Below are 23,786 nucleotides of genomic sequence, written 5' to 3' on the forward strand. Positions count from 1 at the left end.
CAGTACATGGCCAGGCACGAGCAGAAATTCAAGGCCTGAAGTTACAATCATAAGTTAATTAGCTTCTCTTAATCATTTCGTTTTCTGTTTGTCATTCTCTTTCTCTTTCTCTTTCTCTTTCTCTTTGTCGGTTGTTTCTTTTTCCTGGGGAGAAGGTTCGGTGGGTCTTTCGTTCGAACAATTTCATGTGCAGTCAAATGTTTGAATTTGACTAGCAAGTGATGGCTGAGAGTGTTGAAAAGGAGAAAAAGTAGTGGGCCTAGTGGCTAACTCCCCCACGGAATTACATTGAGTGGTCTGACATTATTTGCCTGTCTCTCTCTACCATAAAGCTTCCAAGTTGTTTGATTGATTAAAAAAGGATTGAATTTTCAAATTCCATGAAAAATAGGTTAAATATGAAAATGTGGGTCCTTGAATTGCGACATGAGCATTATTCGTCCATCAAATTTACGATAGACACTATTTGTCTTCGTAAGATCATACTCCCATAAAAACGTAATCGTGTTGTATCTTTTGAAGGAGAAGGGGCTAACTTAACTTTATAAAATGAGTTGGTTCTTCTGAAGTTGGATTGAAAGAGCCGGAGGCTCGAGAATGTCGCCTTTCGAAGTGTTCATCGGTAACCGAAGTGTTCATCGGTAACCAAAGTATCACGACCTAATCAAATAATGCCGTCCACTGTCCCATCAACAAAGACCAAGGGCGTCTTCTCTGTGCTTGGTATGAGAGAGGCGGCTATTTTAAAGGATACAAAATCAAACTTTAAACTAAATACTGAAAAAATTAAAGAATATTCCATTCGATGTTGAAGACAAGGCATGAGTTTCTATATAAAAATCTTCCATAGTCTCATCAGCTGCACTTCCCTAGCTAGCTCCTAAAGTCATGGTTCCTTCCCACTTTCTCCTCGTAGCGCTCCCGAACCGCGGTGCTATGAACCCGGCCCTCCTGCTGGCTGAGCGCCTCGCGCGCGTCGGCAGTCACGTCACTTTCCTTACCACCGTGTCCGCCCACCGCCGCATGATCAATCCGGTTCGCCTTGAAGGTGTAACCATTACCACGTTCTCTGATGGCTATGACGACGGGCGTAAGCCAGGGGTTGACTCCGAGCGCTTCTACGCCGAGATGGAGCGCCGGGGGTCAGAAGCTCTTAGTGGCCTCATCAAGTATAGTTTTGGACGAGGCCTCAGGATCACCTGCGCACTCCACACGGTGATCCCTTGGGTCGACGACGTTGCTCGCTCCTTTCAAATCGAATCCGTTCTCGTTTGGATTCAACCCGCTAGCGTGTTCAGCATATACTACTATTACTTCAATGGCTATGAGGATGTGATCAAGAACGTTACAAGCCAAAGCTGTGATACCTCGTCGCTCATCCGGTTGCCCGGCCTACCACCACTAACCAACCGTGACGTCCCCTCCTTTTTCAACCATGAAAACAAGTATGCTTTTGTTCTGCCAAAATTGCAAAGCCAATTCGAGCAGCTAACAGAGGGGGGGAATACAAAAGTAGTACTTGTGAACACCTTCGATGCGCTCGAACTCGAGGTATTAAGAGGGATCGGTACACTGAATTTGGTCGGAATTGGGCCTGTTGTCCCGCTCCGTTTCTTAGACGCACAGAATGATAATTCTTCTGATAAATCTTCCAGAGGCGACCTCTTTCGGGGCTCTGAGGATTATTTTCAGTGGTTGAATTCGAAGGAGGAAGCATCGGTAATTTATGTAGCCTTTGGAAGCATGGCGACGCTATCGAAGGCGCAAAAGCGAGAAATGGCGTGCGGATTGCTAGAGACCAGCCGGCCATTCTTGTGGGTGATAAGGGAGAGCGATGGAGATGATGATGAACTCATTCACAAAGAGGAACTAGACAAGATAGGAGTGATAGTCCCATGGTGCTCTCAAACCGACGTGTTGTCGCATCCTTCGATAGGATGTTTCCTCACTCACTGCGGGTGGAACTCGACACTCGAGAGCTTGGCGTGCGGCGTTCCAATGGTGGCATTCCCCCAATTTGGCGACCAGATGACGAACGCGAAACTCGTCCAGGACGTGTGGAAGGTCGGGGTTCGAGTGTCCGAGATCAATGAAGAAGGCATTAACGTTGAGGGAGGCGAAATCAAGAAGTGCTTGGAATTGGTCATGGGAGGTGAAGAGATAGGTGAAGGAATCAGAAGGCATGCAAAGAAGTGGAAGGATTTGGCCATGGAGGCTTTCAAGGAGGGTGGATCTTCGGACAGAAATCTCAAGGCCTTTGTTGAAGAATTCTCAAAAGTAGATTAATTCACGACAAAATGCAATATGTTAGCTTGAATTTATATGTTCGTACCGTTCTTTAAATGTGCATGAATCTTTGGAAATTGTACCAATGTGAGTGGCATTATAGTTCATGTATGGATAAGGACAAATCTTATGTCGTGTACTAAAAGCGAAAATAAAAGAAGTTTGAACGAGCCTTGTTGATAGTGGTCAATTTCATTATTCCATTTATAACAGGTGAATTATTCGAATTTTGATGCTGCTGGTATATTGTTCACTATTTGGATTGATGTTTTTCTAATTTGAGAAAAAGACATAAGTTCGGCAAGGGTCGCCGGCGATTGGCGACGACCGACGACCATCGAACGGAGACCGGTGACAAGCAGATGGCGACCTCGATCTACGACAGATGATTGGCGGACAGCGACTAATCGGCCAGATCCCGGCGAGCTCGAGGCTCGCCCGAGGCCTTCACAGTTTACAAACATTTTAGGTTCAAATTGAATGGGCTGAATATGGGTTTGCATCAAACCCCTATAACACCCATATAAACTTAGACTTTAACATTTCAACCATTTTTAACCCATTTTTAAACTTTTAAGTGACCCATATTTCACACGGGCCCACAAAAACTGTGTTAATAAATGAATTTCTGTTGCCACTATTAAGGGCCGTGAAGGCCCTTACCCGTGATCGGTGAGGCCGCGGTGGCCTCTCCTGGGGCCTTCACGGGCCCTCCGACCCAGGGCGATGTGACTTGGGCGAGGCCTTCGCGGCCAGCAAGGGTCGTCACTCACCCTCACCAGCAAAGAAGAAAAGGAAAACAAAAAATCAAAATGCAAAAAACTAATACCATCTCATTCTCAACGATTTCCGATCAAAATGGGTCGAATGGACTTAATTGGCAAAATGTAAAACAATTGAGGACTTAATTGTTAAAATTGAAAAGTTTAGGATTGAATTGACTGAAGTGCAATAAATTTAGAGCTTTTTAGATAATTTTCCTTACAATTATTCGCAACATTTTGCCGATGATTGTGTATATATTGGTACTTGGACTTGGCTATTCTCAACGAATGAACAAGGCCAGAAAATGAACAAACCCATGTAGAAATTCAAGGCCTAAACCTAAAATCACAAGTTAATTAGGGTGCGCATGGTAGCACTTTTGGAAGGGAATTTCGCCTTCGGAAGTGCTTATGAAGTATAAATCTTTTTGGTAATCTAACTTCTGAAGGCGAAATCTGTTTAGTAAAAACTTTTACTTCTGAAAAAAAATTTATACTTCTGAAGTGAATTCATTTTTGAAGTTATTTTTTCTCCAATTTGAGAAGTTAAAAAAAGTAGCTTATAAACTCAAGAAGTACTACTTGAACAAAAAAAAAAAAAAACTTACAAAGTGCTTCTCGCCTCACATTCTTTTCATTACGTTTTCACCCTCTTTTCGATGAGACCCGCCTCTACCAACTTCTATTGCCGCCCACCGCTAACCATCGACACCCACCACCCGCTAACCACCGCCGGCTACCGCCTGTGACCACTACCAACCGCCGACCATCGCTTGTCGCCTCCCACCGCCCTCCGCCGGTTGTGATCGCCGACCATCGCACGTTGTTGACCATGATCGCCGACCACCACCGCGGCCGCCCACTACCAACCACCGCCCTCTATAGGCCGTCGCCGCCGAGTTGCCTTCTTCGGGCACTGGAGTAAAAAATAAATAATATTTTTTAATAATAAAATTTATTTTTTTAAAGAAATTTTAAAATTTTAAAAATAAAGTAGAAATTTTTTCATTGCCGATAATAATTCTTCATAGAAGATTTTCTGTTAATAATATTTTAGAAGTATAAATTTTTAACCGTTATCAAATGAATTTCTATGATCAGAAATTAATTTATACTTTTGAGTAAAAATAAAAAAATTAACTTTTGATCAGAAATTAATTTCTGAAATAAAAGTGTTATCATGCGCGACCTTTAACTTGTCTTTCAATTCTCTTCTTCTTCTACTTTTGTGGGGCAGAAGGTTTGGTCTGCCTGTTGATTTTCAGGGGCAGCCATGTTTGACTTTGACTTGCAAATTATGACGTACCGAATCGAGTGGTCTGACATAATGGGCACATCCCTAACATAAAAGCTTTTAAGTTGTTTAATAAAAATTTTATGAATTTCAAATCTCACGACAAGAGCCTTTGACCATGTCGTACATGGAAAAACAGGTTAAAAAATGACAACGTCCCTCCAATAACGACACATTACTCAACATGATCCAACCAAATCAAATCCAACTCTTCCACGTAGTCGCCACTTAAGGCGTATATGAAAATATTTCTGAAGTAGAATTTCTACTTAAAAAATATGTTTGGAGCAGAAATTCATTTAGTAACGTAACTTCTAAAACAAAAATTCGTTTGATTACATAACTTTATTTTTTTTACTTTTAGAACCTTTTTTTGCTTCAGAAGTAATTTTTAAGCCATTGAAAGAAGTGAAAAGAAAAAAATTACTTCCCTCCAAGAGTAGAAAAATCAACTTTCGCTCAAAGAACGAAGTACTAAAATTAACTTCCGGCCGAAAATTGATTTCTAAAGTAAAAGTGTTGCCATGCACGTCCTTACCCAGTAATTGACTTCATCCGGCAAATTTGCGATTGACATCATTCATCATAATGTGATCATACAATATGAAACTTCAACTTAAATGTTGACTGATCCTATGTTGAAGACGAGGCATGTCTTTCTATATAACCTCTTCCATGTCGTCGTCATTTCTGCACTTCGCTAGCTAGCTCCTATAATCATGGCGCCTCCCCACTTTCTCCTCGTGGCGTTCCCGAGCCGAGGCTCTATAAACCCGGCCCTCCAGCTAGCCGAGCGCCTCGCACGCGCCGGCAGTCGCATTACTTTCTTCACCACCGTGTTTGCCCGCCGTCGCATGATCGATTCGGTTTGCCTTGAAGGTGTAACCTTCGCCACGTTCTCCGACGGCTACGACAACGGGTATCAGCTAGGGGATGACGCCGAGCGCTTCATGGCTGAGCTGAAGCAGCGGGGGTCGGAAGCTCTTAGAGGCCTCATCGAGCTTAGTTCTGGACGAGGCCTCAGGTTCACGTGCGTACTCAACACGGTGCTCCCTTGGGCTGACCACGTCGCTCGTTCCCTTCGGATCCGATCGGTTCTCGTTTGGATTCAACCGGCGACTGTGTTCAGCATATACTACCATTACTTCAATGGCTATGAGGACGTGATTAAGAACGTTACAAGCCAAAGCCGCGATTCGACGTCGCTAATACGATTGCCCGGCCTACCACCGCTGACCAACCGCGACGTCCCCTCCTTTTTCAACCTCGAAAACAAGTATGCCTTTGGTCTCCCTCAAATGCAAAGCATATTCGAGCAGCTTAAAGAGGGGGATAATCCAATCGTAGTACTTGCGAACACCTTCGATGCTCTCGAACTCGAGATATCAAGGGCGATCGGCACGCTGAATTTGATTGGAATCGGACCCCTTGTCCCGTTCCGTTTCCTAGATGCGCAAACTCATAATTCTTCGGATAAATCTCCCAGAGGCGACCTCTTTCCGGGCTCTGGGGATTATGTTCAATGGTTGAATTCAAAGGAGGAAGCGTCGGTAATTTACGTGGCCTTTGGAAGCATAGCGAAGTTCTCGAATGCGCAAAAGCGAGAAATAGCGCGCGGATTGCTGGAGGCCGGCCGGCCATTCTTGTGGGTGATGAGAGAGAGCGACGGAGATGATGACGAACTCATTTACAAAGAGGAATTAGACGAGATAGGAGTGATAGTCCCGTGGTGCTCTCAAACCGAGGTCTTGTCCCATCCTTCGATAGGGTGTTTCTTCACTCACTGCGGGTGGAACTCGACGCTCGAGAGCTTGGCCTCCGGCGTTCCGATGGTGGCATTCCCTCAATTTACCGACCAGATGACGAACTCGAAGCTCGTCGAGGACGTGTGGAAGGTCGGGGTTCGAGTGTCCGAGATCGATGAAGGCGGCATTAGGGTCGAGGGAGGTGAAATCAAGAAGTGCTTGGAAATGGTCATGGGAGGTGGCGAGAGAGGTGACGAAATTAGAAGGAATGCAAAGAAGTGGAAGGGTTTGGCCCTGGAGGCTTGCAAGGAAGGTGGATCTTCGGACAAAAGTCTCAAGGCCTTTGTCGAAGAATTCGCTAAAGTAGATTAATTCATGATGAAATTATATATGTTGGCTTGAATTTATATGTTCGTGCCGTCGTTTAGATGTGCATGAATTTTTTTAAATGTTGTACTAAGTTAAGTGGCAACATCGTTGATGTATGGTATGGACTCTTATTTCGTGTACTAAAAGCATAACAGAAAAGAATTTTAAATAAGCCTTCTCGACAGTTAGTCATTCTTTTAGTAGTCGATTTTATTATTCAATTTATAGGTGGAATTATTCCACTTTTATGCCGCTACCATCAAAACGTTATTTGCTATGTTGAGCGACATTTCTCAATTTAGGGAAAAATACATAGGAGGTCTGAAGTTTTCCAAACTGTTTGACCGGTTCCTGAGTGTCATTGTCCTTCGATATAAATAGTTCATTGTTTTTATAAGAGGGCAACAGCTTTTTTTAATTAGAGATAAGTATACTGGAAGTACTAAAACTTATCACTAAAGTGAAACGGCATCTTAAATCTTTTTTAAAGCTTTCAAAAAATACAATTAAGTCTTAATATTTGTTAAATTGGTGCAATCAACTTCTTCTGTTAACTCTATCCAAATTAACTAACAAAAAATACCGACTTGATTTTTTTATTATTTTCTCTATCCTATGTGGCGACGACGTTGCTATAATGGGAAACATGAAACTAAATCGATGTCGTCTTGATCCAAATATGACTTTTAGTAGTAAAAATAAGCAAAACTTTAAAATAAAAAAAAAAGGAGAAACTCAAGTGGTTTTGCTGGCCTCATCGCTTCTGTTGCCGCCCCACTATTGCCCAAAACGGCGGGATATAGTGGGGAAATGGTCGACAGACCCTGGTTAGTGGGCCGGCGAACCCTTGATAGATCGAGGCAAGGGTCACCTGGCCTAGCAAGAGCCAAAATCACTTCAATATTTTTCATTAGCCAAATTATATAAAATAATTGAAATAACTTGATAGCAATAATGTGATAAGTTTCAAAATTTAATTATACTTATTAAAAATTTTAAAATTTGATGGCATTTTCATACCAAACTTTGGGATTTTTATTACACTCTAGCTCTTTATATTAATAAGAAGCTCGTCTGTGCTGCCATTTTTGTGAAAGAAAAAATTGATTTTTTCACAAGGGAGGGAAAAGCCAGATGCAATCATAACCTTTGTGTCAGATTGAATGGTCAAAATTCAACGACCGAGACATGTCCCGTTCAGTCAAAGGACATGACTTTAGATATGATGGAAGCGTGGCAGGGAAAGTTACGATGAGTCGTAGTCCCGTGTCACAAAAGCCAGTGAATTTTGTTGGTACCACACCTTTATGAAATTGTAAACTATTCTATAATTTACAAAATTAACAATTTTTTTAGTAATTTGTCAATTTTTATTTACGTAATGAATACCAATGCTTCCAATATTCCATATTTCATTTAATATCATCAACGTAGATTAAAGTTAATTTCTAAATTTTGTTCAGTTTTTCAATTTGAGTTGCTTATCAAAGCTTCTCTTTCTTTTTAGTGTTTCAACCTCTCTTTATTATTAACAAACTTTTTTTTTTTATTTCCCATTAGCCACGCTTTAAATTTATCTACTTTTTAAAGGAACTACCAACCCAATTTGCACCAATTAAGTTACCAACTAGGTTATGAACTCTCATTGGATTTACTTATCAAGTTTTCTTTTTTTTCCATCTGGCTACCCACTTTCCTTGCCTCTTACCTCCAATTTACTTTTCAATTGTGCCTTATGTTACCAACTATTATACGCAATTACCATTTTTTATTTAAGTGATTTACCAACTTCTCTCCAACTAAATTATCTACCAACTTTTATTTGAGTTCATAACCAATGTCTATTTTGTTTTTTTTTTTCAATTAACAAATTTTCTGTTGGGTTATTTAACCAAGAATAGAGTTAGTAACTAGTAAGTCATTGGTACTTTTGGTGGCAAAAAAAAAGAGTCATTTGTACTTTCGTATAAATAGTATAAAAATTATGTTGGATAAGAAAGTTAAATGAAAGTTGGGAAGCATAAGATAAGTTCTTTTTTTTTTTTTTGTCAGAGATAAGAAAAAATGATAATTTTAAAAAAGAACCAAATATTATTGGTAACTTGCTCAAAAATGAGTTAGCAATGCCAATTCTGCCGGTAATTTAATTGTAGCAAAGGGGTTGGAAAATAACGTAAATATAAGTGGTAATTCAATATTAAGTTAGATAAATTATAAACAAACATATAGTCAGCTACTCAAATAAAAATTAGAGTCCATAATTAGTTAGCAACTTAATCTGAAAAAAATTGTTTAGTCACATAAAAAGAGTTAATAATTTTATATAATGATTTAAGATGTTGCTAAAAAAGATAAACAAAAATTTATAATAGATAAGAAAAAGGTTTTCTTTGTCAAAGATAAGAAAATATAGAAATTAAAAATTAAAAAAAGAACTTTGATAACAGATAAAGACATAAGATCTGGTAATGCAAAACCATTTGGTAACATGTTAAGAGAATAGTTAATATCTAAAAAGAGTTTGTAAATTTAGAAGTTGGTAAGTGTTAAAATATATATCGAATTTGAACCCGAAATGAAGATTTAAAAACTCCGAATCAGATATTTCTTATTTTGCTTGATATCTACTTTGGTTCTCTAGATTGTCGACAAAAGAAAGAGAATATCAAACTTGGACTTTTGATATACACGAAAATCATATTCCCGAATTGGAGTCCCAAAAAAAAAAAAAAAAAAAACGGCAGAATAGGAAACTTAAACATGTTTCGGTCAACTTGGGCTTAGTTGATCACTGTGGAATTGCCTTCTTTGATTCGGGCAGTGGGCATATTTATATTCTCAAGGTTTGTGCTGTTGGACGTGAGGACGAAAAAAAATTCTTGAAGCCGTTTTCTTCTCGAGTGCTTGGCGGTGAACATTCTCGTGAAATTAGATTAAGTATTCAAGTGTCAAAGTTAATTAAATCTTAGAGTGAGATTTGCATTTAATTCATTCGTGAGATTGAGAGATTATTTCGTGAGAAATTTTGAGGCTAAACACTTTATGAGTTATTTGATGTAATTAGGACTGGAAAACACAGAGAGTGTTTGAGTGACTCAAACGTGATTTGTAATTTCTACTTATCGCTTGATCTATAGTGAAATTCGTTCTTGCTCTCCCGTCGGCGAAGATCTCTACGACCGAATCACGTACATCCGATGTCCGATATATTTTCTTGTTTTGTCTATTTTATTGTTGAATCGCTTGTTTTCGTCCAAAGAATTGGTATCGGAGCAAGGCTTGCTTGAGTTGAAGCGAATCAACGGCCATAGAAGAAGTTAAAGTGAAATTTGATAAATTTGATGGGAAGGACTTTTGTTTTTGGAAGATACAGATTGATTATTATTTGTATAAGAAGAAACTATGTTCTTAAAATATAGCAAAGAATCAAGCCAAGTAACGCCCTAAATAACTTTCGAAGCGATCTAACTGTACTTCGGTACCTATGGACACATCTAATCTTAAGTGGCCTAATCATTACTCCCAATCAGACTGCTATGCGATGCGCAAGCACGTTGAAATGGTCGATGCGGTGCCAAACCGTATTCCTTCCTGGGTTATAACTGTAGTCGATCTAGGAAGCACTGTTCTTGGTCTTGGAAAACTTGGGACAAAAGTCATTTATCTGTGCAGCCAACTAATTCCTCAGTTTTCTAGGGGCTTTTACGTGGATCCTACTTCCTCATCCACAGGATTTGGTCGGTTGGCGTTTTCTCATCACGAGGAGTTGACTACGAGAAAAAGGTGGCACAGGAGGCGTCCACAAACACCAATGAACTACCAATAGGACACTGCGACATGACTGGATGGTAAAGGACACCAAGGTCAACACCAGGGAAAAAAACTACAACGACGGGAAACTTGTGAGAATTGGACTAAGAAGCAAGATTGTTGGTGCATGACTGGATTGCAAGCTAGATGTACTCTTGTTTAGGGAGAAATCAGAGTCGATGAAGCAACCTGATAGAGAATTGTTGGATAGACGAGCAATGGGTATTATTCGGCTGACGTTGACTCGTAACGTCACGTTTAATATCGTGAAGGAGAAGATTAATGCGAGTTTGATGAAAGACTTGTCAAATATATAAGAGAAGCCATCCGAAATCAACATGATCTATTTGATACTACGTTTGTTTTATTTAAAGATGAGCGAAGGTATGTCGATTGTTAATCATGTCTATGAATTCAACGTGATCATTAATCAATTGAGTTCAATTAATACTGACTTTGAAAACGAGGTATGTGCTTTGATTATATTATCCTCATTATCTGGTAGTTGGAATACTATTATTACTGCTGCTAGTAATTCCTCTAGGTCGACAAGTTTGACGTTTGATGGGATTCGAGATGTAATTCTGAGTGAGGACATCCGTATAAGAGAATTTAATGAATTTGTATATACTGCTTTACTAAGTGAAAATAGAGGAAAAAATGGAACTCGTGTTAGCAGAAGTAGTATAAACATGAACAAACGTAGTTAGTTTAGGACCGATGGTGCTATCTGTTGGAATTATGGTAAGAGAGAACATCTTATAAGGGATTGCCTTAAGCTGAAAAATGACAAGAATAAAGGACCTAGAATTGAATATGCGGATGATGTTGCAGCTGTAACTAACGGTAATTCGGATAATGCTGATTTTGTCTTATCCGCCACTGAGGATTTGTCTTTTGACGAATTGAATTATGGATTCTGGTTGTTCTTTTCATGCTACGCCAAATAGGAACTAATTTATTACTTATTAGTATACGGATAGTAGTAAAGTGCAGTTAGGGAACAATGCTAAATGCGATATTGTAGGTGTTGGCAATGTTAGATTCAGAATGTATTATGGTATTATGAGGACATTGACTGGAGTTGGATATATTTCGGAATTGTAGAAAAACCTTATTTCCTTGAGTGCCCTAGATTCAGCCGAGTGTCGATATTCTTTAGAATGCAGAGTTTTGAAAATTATTCGATGTGCCTTCGTGATAATGAAAGAAATTAAGTATAATGGCATGTATGAGCTTCAAGATGAGACAGTGATAGATTTCGCTACGAAGACGTCGAATGCATTTGTTCGAGAGTCCGAATTGGGCATATGCGTCTTGGGCACATTAAAGATAAAAGCCTGAAGGTTCTAAGTGAAAGAAATTTATTATGTGGTTATATTGTCGACAAATTGAGTGTATGCATGCGATGTGATTTAGTTCAACGACGAAAAGTGCAGTTTAATGTAGCTGTCAAAGAAACCACGAAAATTACAGAATTACTTTACTTGGACGTTCGTAGTTCGTCGCAATTTCCTTTGAGGAAGAGTGTCAGATTTATTTTAACGGTTGTTGATAACTACTCGAGGAAGACCTAGGTGATTATGTTTTGATTCTATGGTCATGATCAATCAGTTAAGAGCTTTGATTGAAAAGGAGACTAGTAAAACGATCAAGCATGTACGGACTAACAAAAGCATAGAGTTTTACTTTGAGCTGTTAAATGAATTCTGCATGAAAGAAGGCATACTGAGACATTGCACTAGTGCTAGTGAATCACAACATATTGCAAAGTTGATGAGTATAACATTACTAAAGACGGCTTACAAAATGCTCTCTAGTGCTGTTATGGCTAGGAGATTCCTAGAGGATGCACTTAGTAGAGTGAGCTACCTAGTGAATAGATCCAAATCGACTATGATTGGATGTCAGACTCCCGAAGAAGTGCAGTCGGGTAACGTTGCTGATTATTTTGTTATTAGAATATTTGGTTGCTTTTGTTATGTTCGAGCTAATGATGGTAAGCTCGATGGAAGGGTAAGAAAGTGCATGTTTCTAGGCTATGCACAAGATCGGCGTGGTTATCGATTGTGGTGCTCGGAATTAAATTCACCTATTATCAGCAGAGAAGTTACATTTGACGAGTCTCCTATACTTCTGGCTAGAAGTGATTATAGTAGTGTCCATACGGATCCGGACGGTGTTCGGCTTAAGGTGGAGTTGCAATTAGAAACTCCTCGGATAGCAAGTACTAACGAAGTAATCGACATAAATAGTTTTTGTCGCGAGGTGGAGCTCATAGAGCTAACGGTTGTTATAATTGCTGATATTGACAAGGTACATTTATGGTCTCCTGACATATATGAATGCAATAATGATTTTATTTATCTATGGTAGATGAGCTTATATCGGAAAGTCCTTGTGAAGCGCTTAAATGTGCATATGCAATTGGTGTTCTGATGAGGTTTGCGGTTATAGCGAAGTTCAAGTGCAGCTTGGACTTGGAAGATATCTATGGTGGTTGAGCCCATGGAAGCTGTGGGGTGTAGCAATGTAGCTTGAATTTTTTAGCAAAGCGATTGTGACTTGGCTCAAACTTTGAGTCAAAGTGGAGATTGTTAAAAAATATCTCGAATTTGAGCTCAAAGCAAAAATCTAAATATTTCAAATTGGATAGTTCATATTTTGCTTGATATCTACTTTGGTACTCTAGATTGTCAACCAAAGAAAGATAATATTAAACTTGAACTTTTGATATACACGAAAATCATATTCCCGATTTGGAGTCCGCAAGAAAATAGCAGAATAGAAAACTTCAACATATTTTGGTCAACTTTGGCTTAGTTGACCACTATGGGATCACCTTCTTTGATTCACGCAGTGGGCATATTTATATTCTCAAGGTTTTTGTGCCGTTGGACATGAAGAAAAAAAAAAAATTCTTGAAGCGCCGTTTTCTTCACGAGTGCTTGGCGGTAGATATTCTCGTGAAATTACATCAAGTATTCAAGTGTCGAAACCGATTAAATCTTATAGTAAGACTTGTGTTTAATTCCTTAGTAAGATTGAGAGATTATTTAGTGAGGAATTTTGGGGCTAAACACTTGGTAAGTTGTTTGATGTAATTGAGGCTGGAAAACATAGACAGTGTTTGAGTGATTCGAGTGTCAATTGTAATCTCCATGTATCACTTGATTTATAGTGAAATTCGCTTCTACTCTCCCCATGGACATTGGTCTCTACAATCGAACCACAATCCGGTGTCCTATTTATTTTCTTATTCTGTCTATTTTATTGTTCGATCGTTTGCTTCCTCACAACAATAATCAAGGATATGAAAGTGGTAACTCATGACAAGCTAGTAAATTTTATAAAAAAAACAATAAAAGTTTGTAAGGAATTTGAATTATATTTAATAATTCAAAGTTAGGTAATAATTTAAATGGAGAAAAGTTGGTAAATCACAAAAAAAAAAAAAGTTGATCATTTCATAAATTAGTTGGTAAGTTTAAGCCATTAATGTTAAACATGAATGAAAGTCAACGATAGGAGAAGCTTCTTTTGCTAAGAGATAAGAGAAGTTAACATTTTAAAACACATTGGTAACTATCTCAAATACAAGTTTATAATCCAAAATTAGTTGGTAACTTAATTCAGAAAATATGATAATCACTCTAATTAGGCGTTGGTAATTACAAAAAACAATTAGTAAATCCAAAAGCTTCGTAATAAGGGCCAAAGAGCGTATAACTCAATAGAAAATTCAATACATTGATAAATGTCATTAATAAGCAACTTAAACGAGAGTTGGTAATCGAACCCCAATTGGTACTTTAGTTAGAAAAAATGTTACAAAACACTGAGATAAAAGTTAGTATTATATATATTCATTGACAAATTTAAGTCGTTGGTAAAATATGTGAATAAAAGTTTGTCAGTGGCAAGATAACTAACTTATATGACAGTTGATAATTCAAAACTAAATGGTAATTTAATAATAAAGAGTCATAAATCACTCAGATAAAAATTGGCAATTAAATATGAGAGTTGGTAACGAAGGTGAATAAAAGTTTGTGAATGATAAGATAAGTGTTCTGTTGTCATTAATAAGAGAAGCTGATAAAGTAAACGAACCAAGTGATGCCAGTAGGTAATCAAATAGGAGATCATAATGCAAAACTTGTTAGTAACTTAATTGCATAAAAGTTTGGGGGGAAGGGGGGTGGAATTATCCAATTTAGTCCTAAACCTTTTAAGTTTTGCCGATTTAGTTCTAAACCTTTTCACGTCTTGCCGATTTAGTCCCGGTGATAGGAAATCACTAATGTGAAAGTCGGCCGCTTTGCGAGGCACCGTTGGTGCCGACGTGGATACATTTTCATGATTTTTAAATATTTTCATAAAAAAAATTCAAATTTTTTCTTCTTTTTCATCTGCTGGGTTCCTTGGCCAATGGCCCCTCCGATTTAGACCCGGTAGGGGATGCTGGCCCCCGGACGAGGGTCGATAGGGGCTAGCGACCCTCACCAAACCTTGGGCATTAACCAGAGCTGGCCACGGCGAGGGCCGTGATGCCCTCTCCGTGGCCCTTGAGGGCGAGGATCGCGACCCCTCGCCCGGAGGCCGGCGGCCCCTCCGGTAGGGCATCGAGCATGGCAGCTAGAACATGAAAAAGAATCAATAAAATAAAAGAAATTTTGAATTTTTTTTCATAAAAATATTTTAAAAATCATTAAAAATTATCCATTTCAGCATCGGCGATGCCAAGTAGGATGCCTGGCGTTCACGTCAAGGATTTCCGGTCAATAGGCTTGAATCAGCAAGAGGTGAAAATATTTAGGATTGAATTGGCAAAAGTGTGAAAGGTTTAGAGCTTTTTTGACAATTTTCTCAAAAGTTGATAATTGCGCTAATTAAATTCTAAAAGAAAGTTGGTACAAGCAGGTGAGTCAGATAAAAAAAAGTTGGTAACTCAATAAAAAATTAAGAAGTTTTAACAAATCAAATAAATGTTTGTAAGTAACTCAAACGAGACTTTTTGAATTAAAACTAGTTATTGACCTGGCGAGAGGAAAACTCTCGCAAAGTAATTTAAAGCTTTAAGTTGTTTAATGACAGCTGTACGCTAAGATAAAAGTATCAAGTTGGTGAGTGAAAAAACAGTGATAAAAGAATTATACTACGACAAAAGCCAGTCAACTAACATGAAAGCTTTAAGTTGTTAACAAAAATGTAACAAAAGCCTTTGCCGAAGTCGTTCACGAAAAATAGGTAAAAAATCAGCAATGGTAAAATGTAGAGACATGTCTTTCGATATAACTGCTTATGGTCATATTATTTGCACTTCCCTTGCTAGTTCTTGAAGGGGCTTTGGTAGCATAATAATCATTGAGTGAATGTGAGAGTAATGGCATATTATTGGCGATAATTTTTTAAGAAGTGAACGTCACAATAATTTTTAATTATTTATTAATATTCTGTGGCCTAGAATCGACTGTTAATTTCATAGTGAATTAAAGATAGTCACATAGTCATTTCTCTTCGTGAAATAATGATTCGTCCCCAGTTTATCCTTGTATTGCTTCGCACGCGTCCGCAATCATGTCACTTTCTTCACCACCGCATGATTGATCCGGTTTGCCTTGAAGGTGCGACCTTCGCCGCGTTCTTCGATGGCTATGACAACGGCCATAACCAAGGGATGACAATGATCGCTCCATGGCCGAGATGAAGTGGTGGGGGGGTCGGAAGCTCGTAGAGGCCTCATTGATACTGGACGGGGCCTCAGGTTTGCATGCGCACTCCACATGATGATCCGTTGGGCCGACGACATTGTTTTTTCTTGATAAGGTAAGTATATATTGAACTTTTCAAAGCGCTAATTACAAGGGGAAGCCGAACACACAAACGGGCCGACGACATTGTTCGTTTCCTTCAAATCCAATCGGTTCTTGTTTGGGTTCCAACCTGCTACTGTGTTCGGCGTATATCACTATTACTTGAAGGGCTACGAAGATTTATTAAGAAAGTTACAAGCCAAAGCTATGATACGACATTCCTAATACGATTGCCCGGCCTACCACAACCAACCGCGACATCCCCTCCTTTCTCAACATCGAAAGCAAGTATGCTTTTGTCCTCCCACGTATGCAAAGCCAGTTCGAGAAGCTGAAAGAGGGGTACAATCCAAAAGTAGTACTCGTGAACATCTTCGATGCTCTCGAACTCGAGGTATTAAGAGCGATCGGTCGACTGAATTTGGTTGGAATCGGGTCCGTTGTACCATTCCACCCGCTAGACATGAAGATTCATAATTGTCTGATAAATCTTCCAAAGACGACATCACGGGGCTCTGAGGATTATGGTCGAATTCAAAGGAGGAAGCATTGGTAATTTACGTACCCTTTGGAAGCATAGTGAGGTTATCGAAGGGGCAAACTTGAGAAATGGCGTGCAGATTGCTAGAGACCGACCGGCCATTCTTGTTGGCATTATTAGAGCGAGTGATCGAGACGACAATGAACTCACTTACAAAGAGGAATTAGACAATAGAGGAGTGATCGTCCCATGGTGCTCTCAAAATTGATGTCATGTTGCATCCTTCAACGGGATGTTTCTTCACTCACTGCTGGTGCAACTCGACGCTCAAGAGTTTGGCATGCGGCGTTCCAATGTTGGCATTTCCTCAATTTGGCAACCAGATGATGAACGGGAAGCTTATCATGGACGTGTGGAAGGCCGAGGCTCGAGCGTCCGAGATCAGTGAAGAAGGCATTAGCGTTGAGGGAGGTGAAATGAAAAAGTGCTTGGAAATGGTCATGGGAGGTGGGGAGAGAGGTGATGGAATTAGAAGGAATGCAAGGAAGTGGAAGGATTTGGCCATGAAGGCTTGCAAGGAAGGTGGATCTTGAGACAAGAGTGTTAAGGCGTTTGTTCTAGCAATCGCTAAAAATGTTACATGCTAGCTAGAATTCGTGGTACAATGTTATATGCTAGCTAGAATTCAAATGTAGCTAGACACCATATTGGCATCGTACTTTAAATGTGCATTAATCCTTAAAAGTTGTCCTGAGTTTTTTTTTTTTTTTTTTGTTGAAAAAAATGTCATTCATATCGGAATAATAAACTTTTATTTCGTACACTAGAAGTCGTCCTGAGTTGAGTTGTAACGGAGTTGATGTATGAATTAGACTTTTATTTCGCCCACTAGAAGTGGAAAAGAAAGTATCTCAAAAGAAAATAATTTATTTTTTGGTCAAATAAGAAGAAAAATGATTCTGTCATTGACTTGACTTGAGGAAGGGAAACGCAAGATGCAATCAAACGCTTCTGTCAGATTTTTCTTTCGTTCGGAAATCACTTGTGTCGGATTGGAAAGGGAGAGTTACGAGGAAACGTCATGGATCACGTACGATAGCTATTTTTCTTTCGTACAAAAACAAATCTACATTTTTTGGTCCTCACCAATAAATTTCACTTAAAGGGTGCTACTGATCGAATTAGAAATTATAACTTGCCGACACTTTTATGAAATTATCTACTATTTTATAATTTGCAAGAAGAATTAGAAATTATCTACCAACTCTCATTTGAGTTATTCACCAATTTTATATTTTTTCTTAATTATCGACTTTTCTTATTTTAACCAATTTTTAATTTTCCTTTTCTCAATTAAATGAGATTATTAATTTTAATTTAAATGATTGATCAACTTTTCTCCATTAAAATTGTCTACAATCTCTGATTTGAGTTGGTGACCAACGTTTATTTAAATTTCTTTTTCTTTCTACCAATTTTTGTATTGGGTTATGCTAAGTCACCATCTAAAGGTTGGTAATTTTCATATAATAATGAGTAAATTTAAGGTGTGGAAACAAAAGTAACTAAAAGTTAGTAAATAATAAAAGAATTCTTTTGTTTGTTAGAGATAAGAAAAGTATATAATCTAAAAAAGACAAACAAACATTAGTAACTAACTCATTTAATTCGACCGAAAAAAAATCATATAACAATTAGTAATGCTTATTCAAGTAAAATTGTACTTGTAAAAGTGGGTTGGTAAATAACGTAACTAAAAGTGAAAGAGTAATATCAAATTAATTAATTTAATCAAATAAACGTTGGTAAGTGATTTAGTTGAGAGTTCGTAGTCCAAGTTAGTTGGTAATTTAATCGGAAAAAAAGTTGAAAAATTTCAAATAAGGGGTTGAAGTGCCCTAATTGTTTTAAAGAAGGGGCCTGATCAAGGTCATTTTTGTCATTTATATTTTTTTAAAGTTTTTTTTCCTCTTCTTTTTTTTTTTTCATTTTTTCCATTTCTTTTTTCTTTCTTTTTTCCTTTAATTTTCCCCTTTTCGTTGCCGGTGGCCAGCGAGGGAGCCCTCACCTCGCCCAGGCAAGAGTGGCGAGGGCAGTCCTCTGCTCGCCCAAGCGAGGGCTACCCTCGACACCTATCTGAAAAAAGGCGAAACCAATAATCTATCAGCCTCAAAGGAAGAAAAATCTCCTCAAAGGGACAGTTCTTTTTATTCCGACTTCTCGTGGGTGCTCTCTATTTTGCCTGGGGAAAGAGACGGAGAAGAAATCAAGGAAACATGGCGGTGGAGAAGGACGATCTGGGCTTGTCTTTGGGCTTAACCTACCCTAAGAGGAATTGGGCTTCATAACGCAGTCTCTCTCTCCTTTCGGTTTCAACCTCCACATGCCATGTCAACCCCACCGTGAGACCTTTGCTTCAACTCGCTCGGGCGAGACCGGCGAGGCAGCCCTCGCCCTGCCCAAGCGAGGTTGGCCTCGTTCAGCTCTCACCGGTGGCCGGCAATTGCCTAGGATCGACCCCTAACAAGAAGGAAGGATAAAAAAAAGAAAAAAAGAAAAGAAAAAAAAGAAGATAATAAAAAGAAAAATAAAAAGGGAAAAAATATATAAAAAAAGACAAATGAAGAAAATGCATTGGTTGGGCTCTTCTTTGAAATAATGAGAGAACTTTAGGCCCTTATTTGAAACAAAACTCACTTTTTGCCATTATTTGAGAAAATGAGGGCACTTCAAGAGTTTATTTGAAATTTTTCCAAAACAGTTTGTAAGCCACACAAAAAAGGTTAATAATTTTATATAATAATCGGTAAAATCAAGACATAGCTAAGAAAGATGTATAAATGTTGTTAAAACATAACTGAAGGTGCTTTTTGTTGGAGATAAGAGAAGTTGGTAATTTAAAAGTACAAAAACTAGATAAATGTTAGTAACTAAGAAATAAGAGTTGGTAACTTTACTAGAAAAATGTTAAGCTCTAAAAAGTGTTCGCAAATAATAAAAGATTGCTAAGTAAGAAAAATAAAAGTGGTAAATCAATTCATAAGTTTGTAAATTGAAGAAGAAACAAATAAAAGTTGGGACGCCCCTTCAAAGGAAAGATTTTAATCCAAAACTTGGTGGTAAAATCAAAGAAAAATTAAGAAGTTATACAAACAAGTAAATATATATAAACAATAAACATAAAACAACTAATATGGGTAATTAATTCACATAGAAGTTGATAACACAAAATTAGCTAGTACCTTAATCGGGAAAAGTCGATAATCACTCTGATTTTTTTAATCAAAAGAAAGATTACATTCACTAATTAAACTATTACTCTAGAGGTACATAGACGGCTTAGCCTAGCAAATCCCAAAAAATTATAGAGCAACGCAAATACCAGAAAATAAATAACAATGAATAGTATGCTGCTATAAGTACACTATCATTTCTCAAGAACATATTTGCCACCATGAACGATGGGCATCCTATTACCGGATCTAATTATGAGCATACGCCGAGATCTCACACTCCATTTGTAACGGCTTACGGTACGCATCTAGATTCAATTTTCTCATCACTATCACCATGCAAATATACCAACATCAATATGTTGAAAGAACACATATCAAATGCCTATAAAAAACTCATATATTTATATCTATATCTAGCTCGGGAGAATAAAACCTCTGGATCTTCACCTAAATCTATATTGAGAAATTAGAGCGACTTAACCTGGGAGAGGTTGTGGAGCCATGTCACGAACATCCTCCTCGGTAGCTATCAACTGTACAAATGGCTGAACTGGTCTCCAGTTCATCCTAGATCGAGCTCTCAACTTTAGAAATTGAAATGAGAGCCTACGGGAGAGCTTTAAAAGAGGGAAGGGTTTTTGGGAGATGATGGGGTTTGTCGATATAAATTAGGCTCTAATTGGGGTTGGTAATTTTTAAAAAGAGTTGGTAAATTAAAAAAGTTTGTACGTAAAGTAAATAAAAGTGATAACTCAATAAAAAGCTAGCAAATAAGAAAAAACAAACATTTATAATGCAAAAAAAAAAAAATTAAATGAGGGTCGGTAACACGAAACTTATTAGTAATATAATCAGAGAAAAGTCATAAGACACTCAAATAAAAGCTGATAATTTAATACAGCAATTGGTAAACTTAAGGCATTGGTGAGATAGTTAAACAAAAGTTTGTAAATAATAAGAAAAGTATTTTTTTGTATAAAAAAAAGAAAAAACTGATAATTTAGGAAAATAGTAAATAAATGTTTGTAGATAACTCAAATAAGAAGTTGGTAACCCAAAATATATTGGTAACTCAACCGGATAAAACTTAGTAATCACTCCTATTACGAATGCTAGTTCGTAACCTAATAAAAGTTGGTAACTCAATTAAAAAAATTTTAAAAAAATTGGTAAGCGATTCAATGAGACTTGGTAAACCAAAATTAGTTCATGACCTAATGAAAGAAATATTGTGACAAATCACAAATAAAGTTTGGCGAATTCATAAGATGTGATAAATTTCGACCCGTTTGTAAGAGAGACGAATAGTAGAATTGTCTTTATTGTAATATTAACGAGGAAACTAACCAGGATCTTACAAATAAGATAATATTCAGATAATAATCTGGACAAGCAAAAGCCCCAAATCATAGTCCAGAAATTCAATCCTATGCTTTGATACCAATTTTGGATGGTCTTGGGCCTCTTTCATTCCAAAAGCTAGTTTAAAGGTTGAGGCTTTCCTTCACACTTATAAACCGACTCCCAGCTTCTTCCACAACCGATGTGGGACACCCCCAATAGTCTTGTATCATATAAATGAAGGATAGGAAGTATGCTGCAGAAAGTCCTCTAAAATATTGTTTCCATTACTTAACTCCTCAAAGCAAATACGTTTCTCGCGTGAACTTGCTTCAGATATTCGGAAAAAAAAACGAAAAAGAAACCTGCTCTAAATCAAGGCGCCTGAACAAGTTGAAAAATCTAGATGTAAATGGTATATGGCTTATAAAGTCTCTAATAAACCATATTCACGTCCAGTCCCAAAATAAAATAAAAAATGAAAAGAAAGTGTACGCTAATCGATATAGCGTTTATCCTATCTTATATGTATTTACTTCCCAAAACTTGGGTTCTACAATCTCCCATATCATTATCAATGACTTTTCCAAGTTGATGAAACAGAAAACAAATGGCTCTTTTTTCTGCCTGTTCTTCTCAAAGTTCTGCCTCAGAAAACCCAACGTTATCGACTACGGTACAGTCTCCAAAGCATGCCAAATCAATACAACTTTAATGGTTTAAACGTGCATATGCGTAGTTCTTCATCATTTGTGCAAAACTTTTTCGAATCCCAATCATCATATATAAGGAACGCAAGCAACTTTCCTTTCCAATTAAAGTTCCATCAATCTAGCTCAAAATTGAAAAGAGCAGCCAAACTACTGTATGCTAGGCTCCTCTCAGCTTTCACTTGTAGCTTTTCCGAGCTATGGCCACATAAATCCGGCCCTCAAATTCGCTTAAGGGTCATCTCAGCAACCATGCGCATGTCTTCTTCGCCGTGCCGTGTCAGCTTGCCTCGGTATGATTAAGCCCGGCGAGCCTCCCGAAGGTTTATTCTTCGCTACTTCCTTCGCGGCTCCGAAATGGGCTCAATCCGGCCGGCAACGTGGAATGCTACAAGGTCGAGATATAGCGAGGTTCGGGAACCCTGATAGACCTCATCAATGCCAGTCGCGAGGAAGGCTGCGAGTTCACGTGCGACAAGCGTCGTCTATGTGACGGTTGGCCCATTCTCTTTACATTCCCTCGACCATTCTTCGGACTCAACCTGCCGCTGTTGTTGATGTACATACATAAGTATTACTCATTGGCTAACGTAATGTTACTGAAAAACCTCAGCAATGAACCATCAACAATTCTTTTGCGTGATTGGCTCGCTAATCCCTTCGATGAGCTACGACCATCAAAGAAGAGAAAAACCTAAAAGTGCTTGTGAACCCATTCGATAAACCGAACCTGTCACACCCTGCTTCCGACAAAAACAGGGGGAGAAGTGTCAAAAAAGTCTTAAACTTATTACATTAGTGCCAATTCAATCCTAAACCTTTTTTTGGTGCCAATTAAGTCCTAAACCTTTTGTATTGGTGCCAATTAAGTCCTAAACCTTTTATTAGTGCCAATTCAGTCCTAAAACTTTTATAATAGTGCCAATTTAGTCATAAAAATTTTATATTTATGCCAATTGAGTTAATCCGACCAATTTTGATCGAAAATCGCTGACGTGGACATCGATTGTCCTACATGGCACAGCTAGCGCTAACTTGGATATTTTTTTAATATTTTAAATAATTTTTTAAGCATTTTTTTGGTTTTTTTCAAAATTATTTTTAAAATTTATTTAAAATATAAAAAAAAATTTTAAAAAAATCCACGTTAGCACCAACCGTGCCACGTAGGATAATTGATGTCTATGCTAGTGATTTCCAATCAAAATTGACCGAATTGACTCAATTGGCATAAATACAAAATTTTTAGGACTAAATTGGCACTATTATAAAAGCTTTAGGACTGAATTGATACTAATAAAAGGTTTAGGACTTAATTGGCATCAATACAAAAGGTTTAGGACTGAATTGGCACCAAAAAAAGGTTTAGGACTGAATTGGCACTAATGTAATAGGTTTAGGACTTTTTTGATACTTTTCCCCAAAAATAGGCCAATGACATGGCCATCCTTTTACCCAAAATATGCAGTCTTAAGGTAACAATAACTCAACCTGATATCGTAATATATATATATATATATATGATAAAATGTCCTTTGGTTATAATACCAAAACTTTCTATAAATTATTGAAAAGATATATTTACCTATCAATCAAAAAAATATATACATATATCTATCAAAAGAATGTCTAACTCAAACTAACTCAAAAGCTCAACAGCTATATACAACTCATATAAAAATCCCCCTATCAAAAAGTCATCCTACTGACAATAAGCTCACATCCTATGTGCGGCATGCTGATGAACCCGATAAGCAAGTAAGATGAAAGGAATGAGCTACAATGGCTTAGTGAGTATTACATTTCTTCTAAATGGATCAAACAGTCATTAAGCATATTTAATATACAAAACATAATTCATTTACACTAAACTCGAAATATAACAAATCTTTAAGATCGAAACGAGTGATATATTAATTCAACACAATATATTC

General features: G+C 37.8%; 2 protein-coding genes and 1 pseudogene across 2 annotated transcripts; all 3 read left to right on the forward strand.

The window, feature by feature from the left end:
• Positions 1–727: 727 nt before the first annotated feature.
• Positions 728–2,424, forward strand: LOC115743434 (phloretin 4'-O-glucosyltransferase-like). Its single transcript, XM_030678201.2, has one exon. It carries the CDS (start codon positions 889–891, stop codon positions 2,284–2,286), a length of 1,398 nt encoding a protein of 465 aa, XP_030534061.1. The 5' UTR covers positions 728–888; the 3' UTR covers positions 2,287–2,424.
• Positions 2,425–4,961: 2,537 nt separating this feature from the next.
• On the forward strand, positions 4,962–6,691 carry LOC115743433 (phloretin 4'-O-glucosyltransferase-like). Its single transcript, XM_030678200.2, has one exon. It carries the CDS (start codon positions 5,064–5,066, stop codon positions 6,459–6,461), a length of 1,398 nt encoding a protein of 465 aa, XP_030534060.1. The 5' UTR covers positions 4,962–5,063; the 3' UTR covers positions 6,462–6,691.
• Positions 6,692–15,870: 9,179 nt separating this feature from the next.
• LOC125313601 lies at positions 15,871–17,212 on the forward strand (annotated as a pseudogene).
• Positions 17,213–23,786: the final 6,574 nt, after the last annotated feature.

The sequence above is a fragment of the Rhodamnia argentea genome, chromosome 1 (assembly GCF_020921035.1).
Source record: "Rhodamnia argentea isolate NSW1041297 chromosome 1, ASM2092103v1, whole genome shotgun sequence".
NCBI classification, from domain to species: domain Eukaryota; kingdom Viridiplantae; phylum Streptophyta; class Magnoliopsida; order Myrtales; family Myrtaceae; genus Rhodamnia; species Rhodamnia argentea.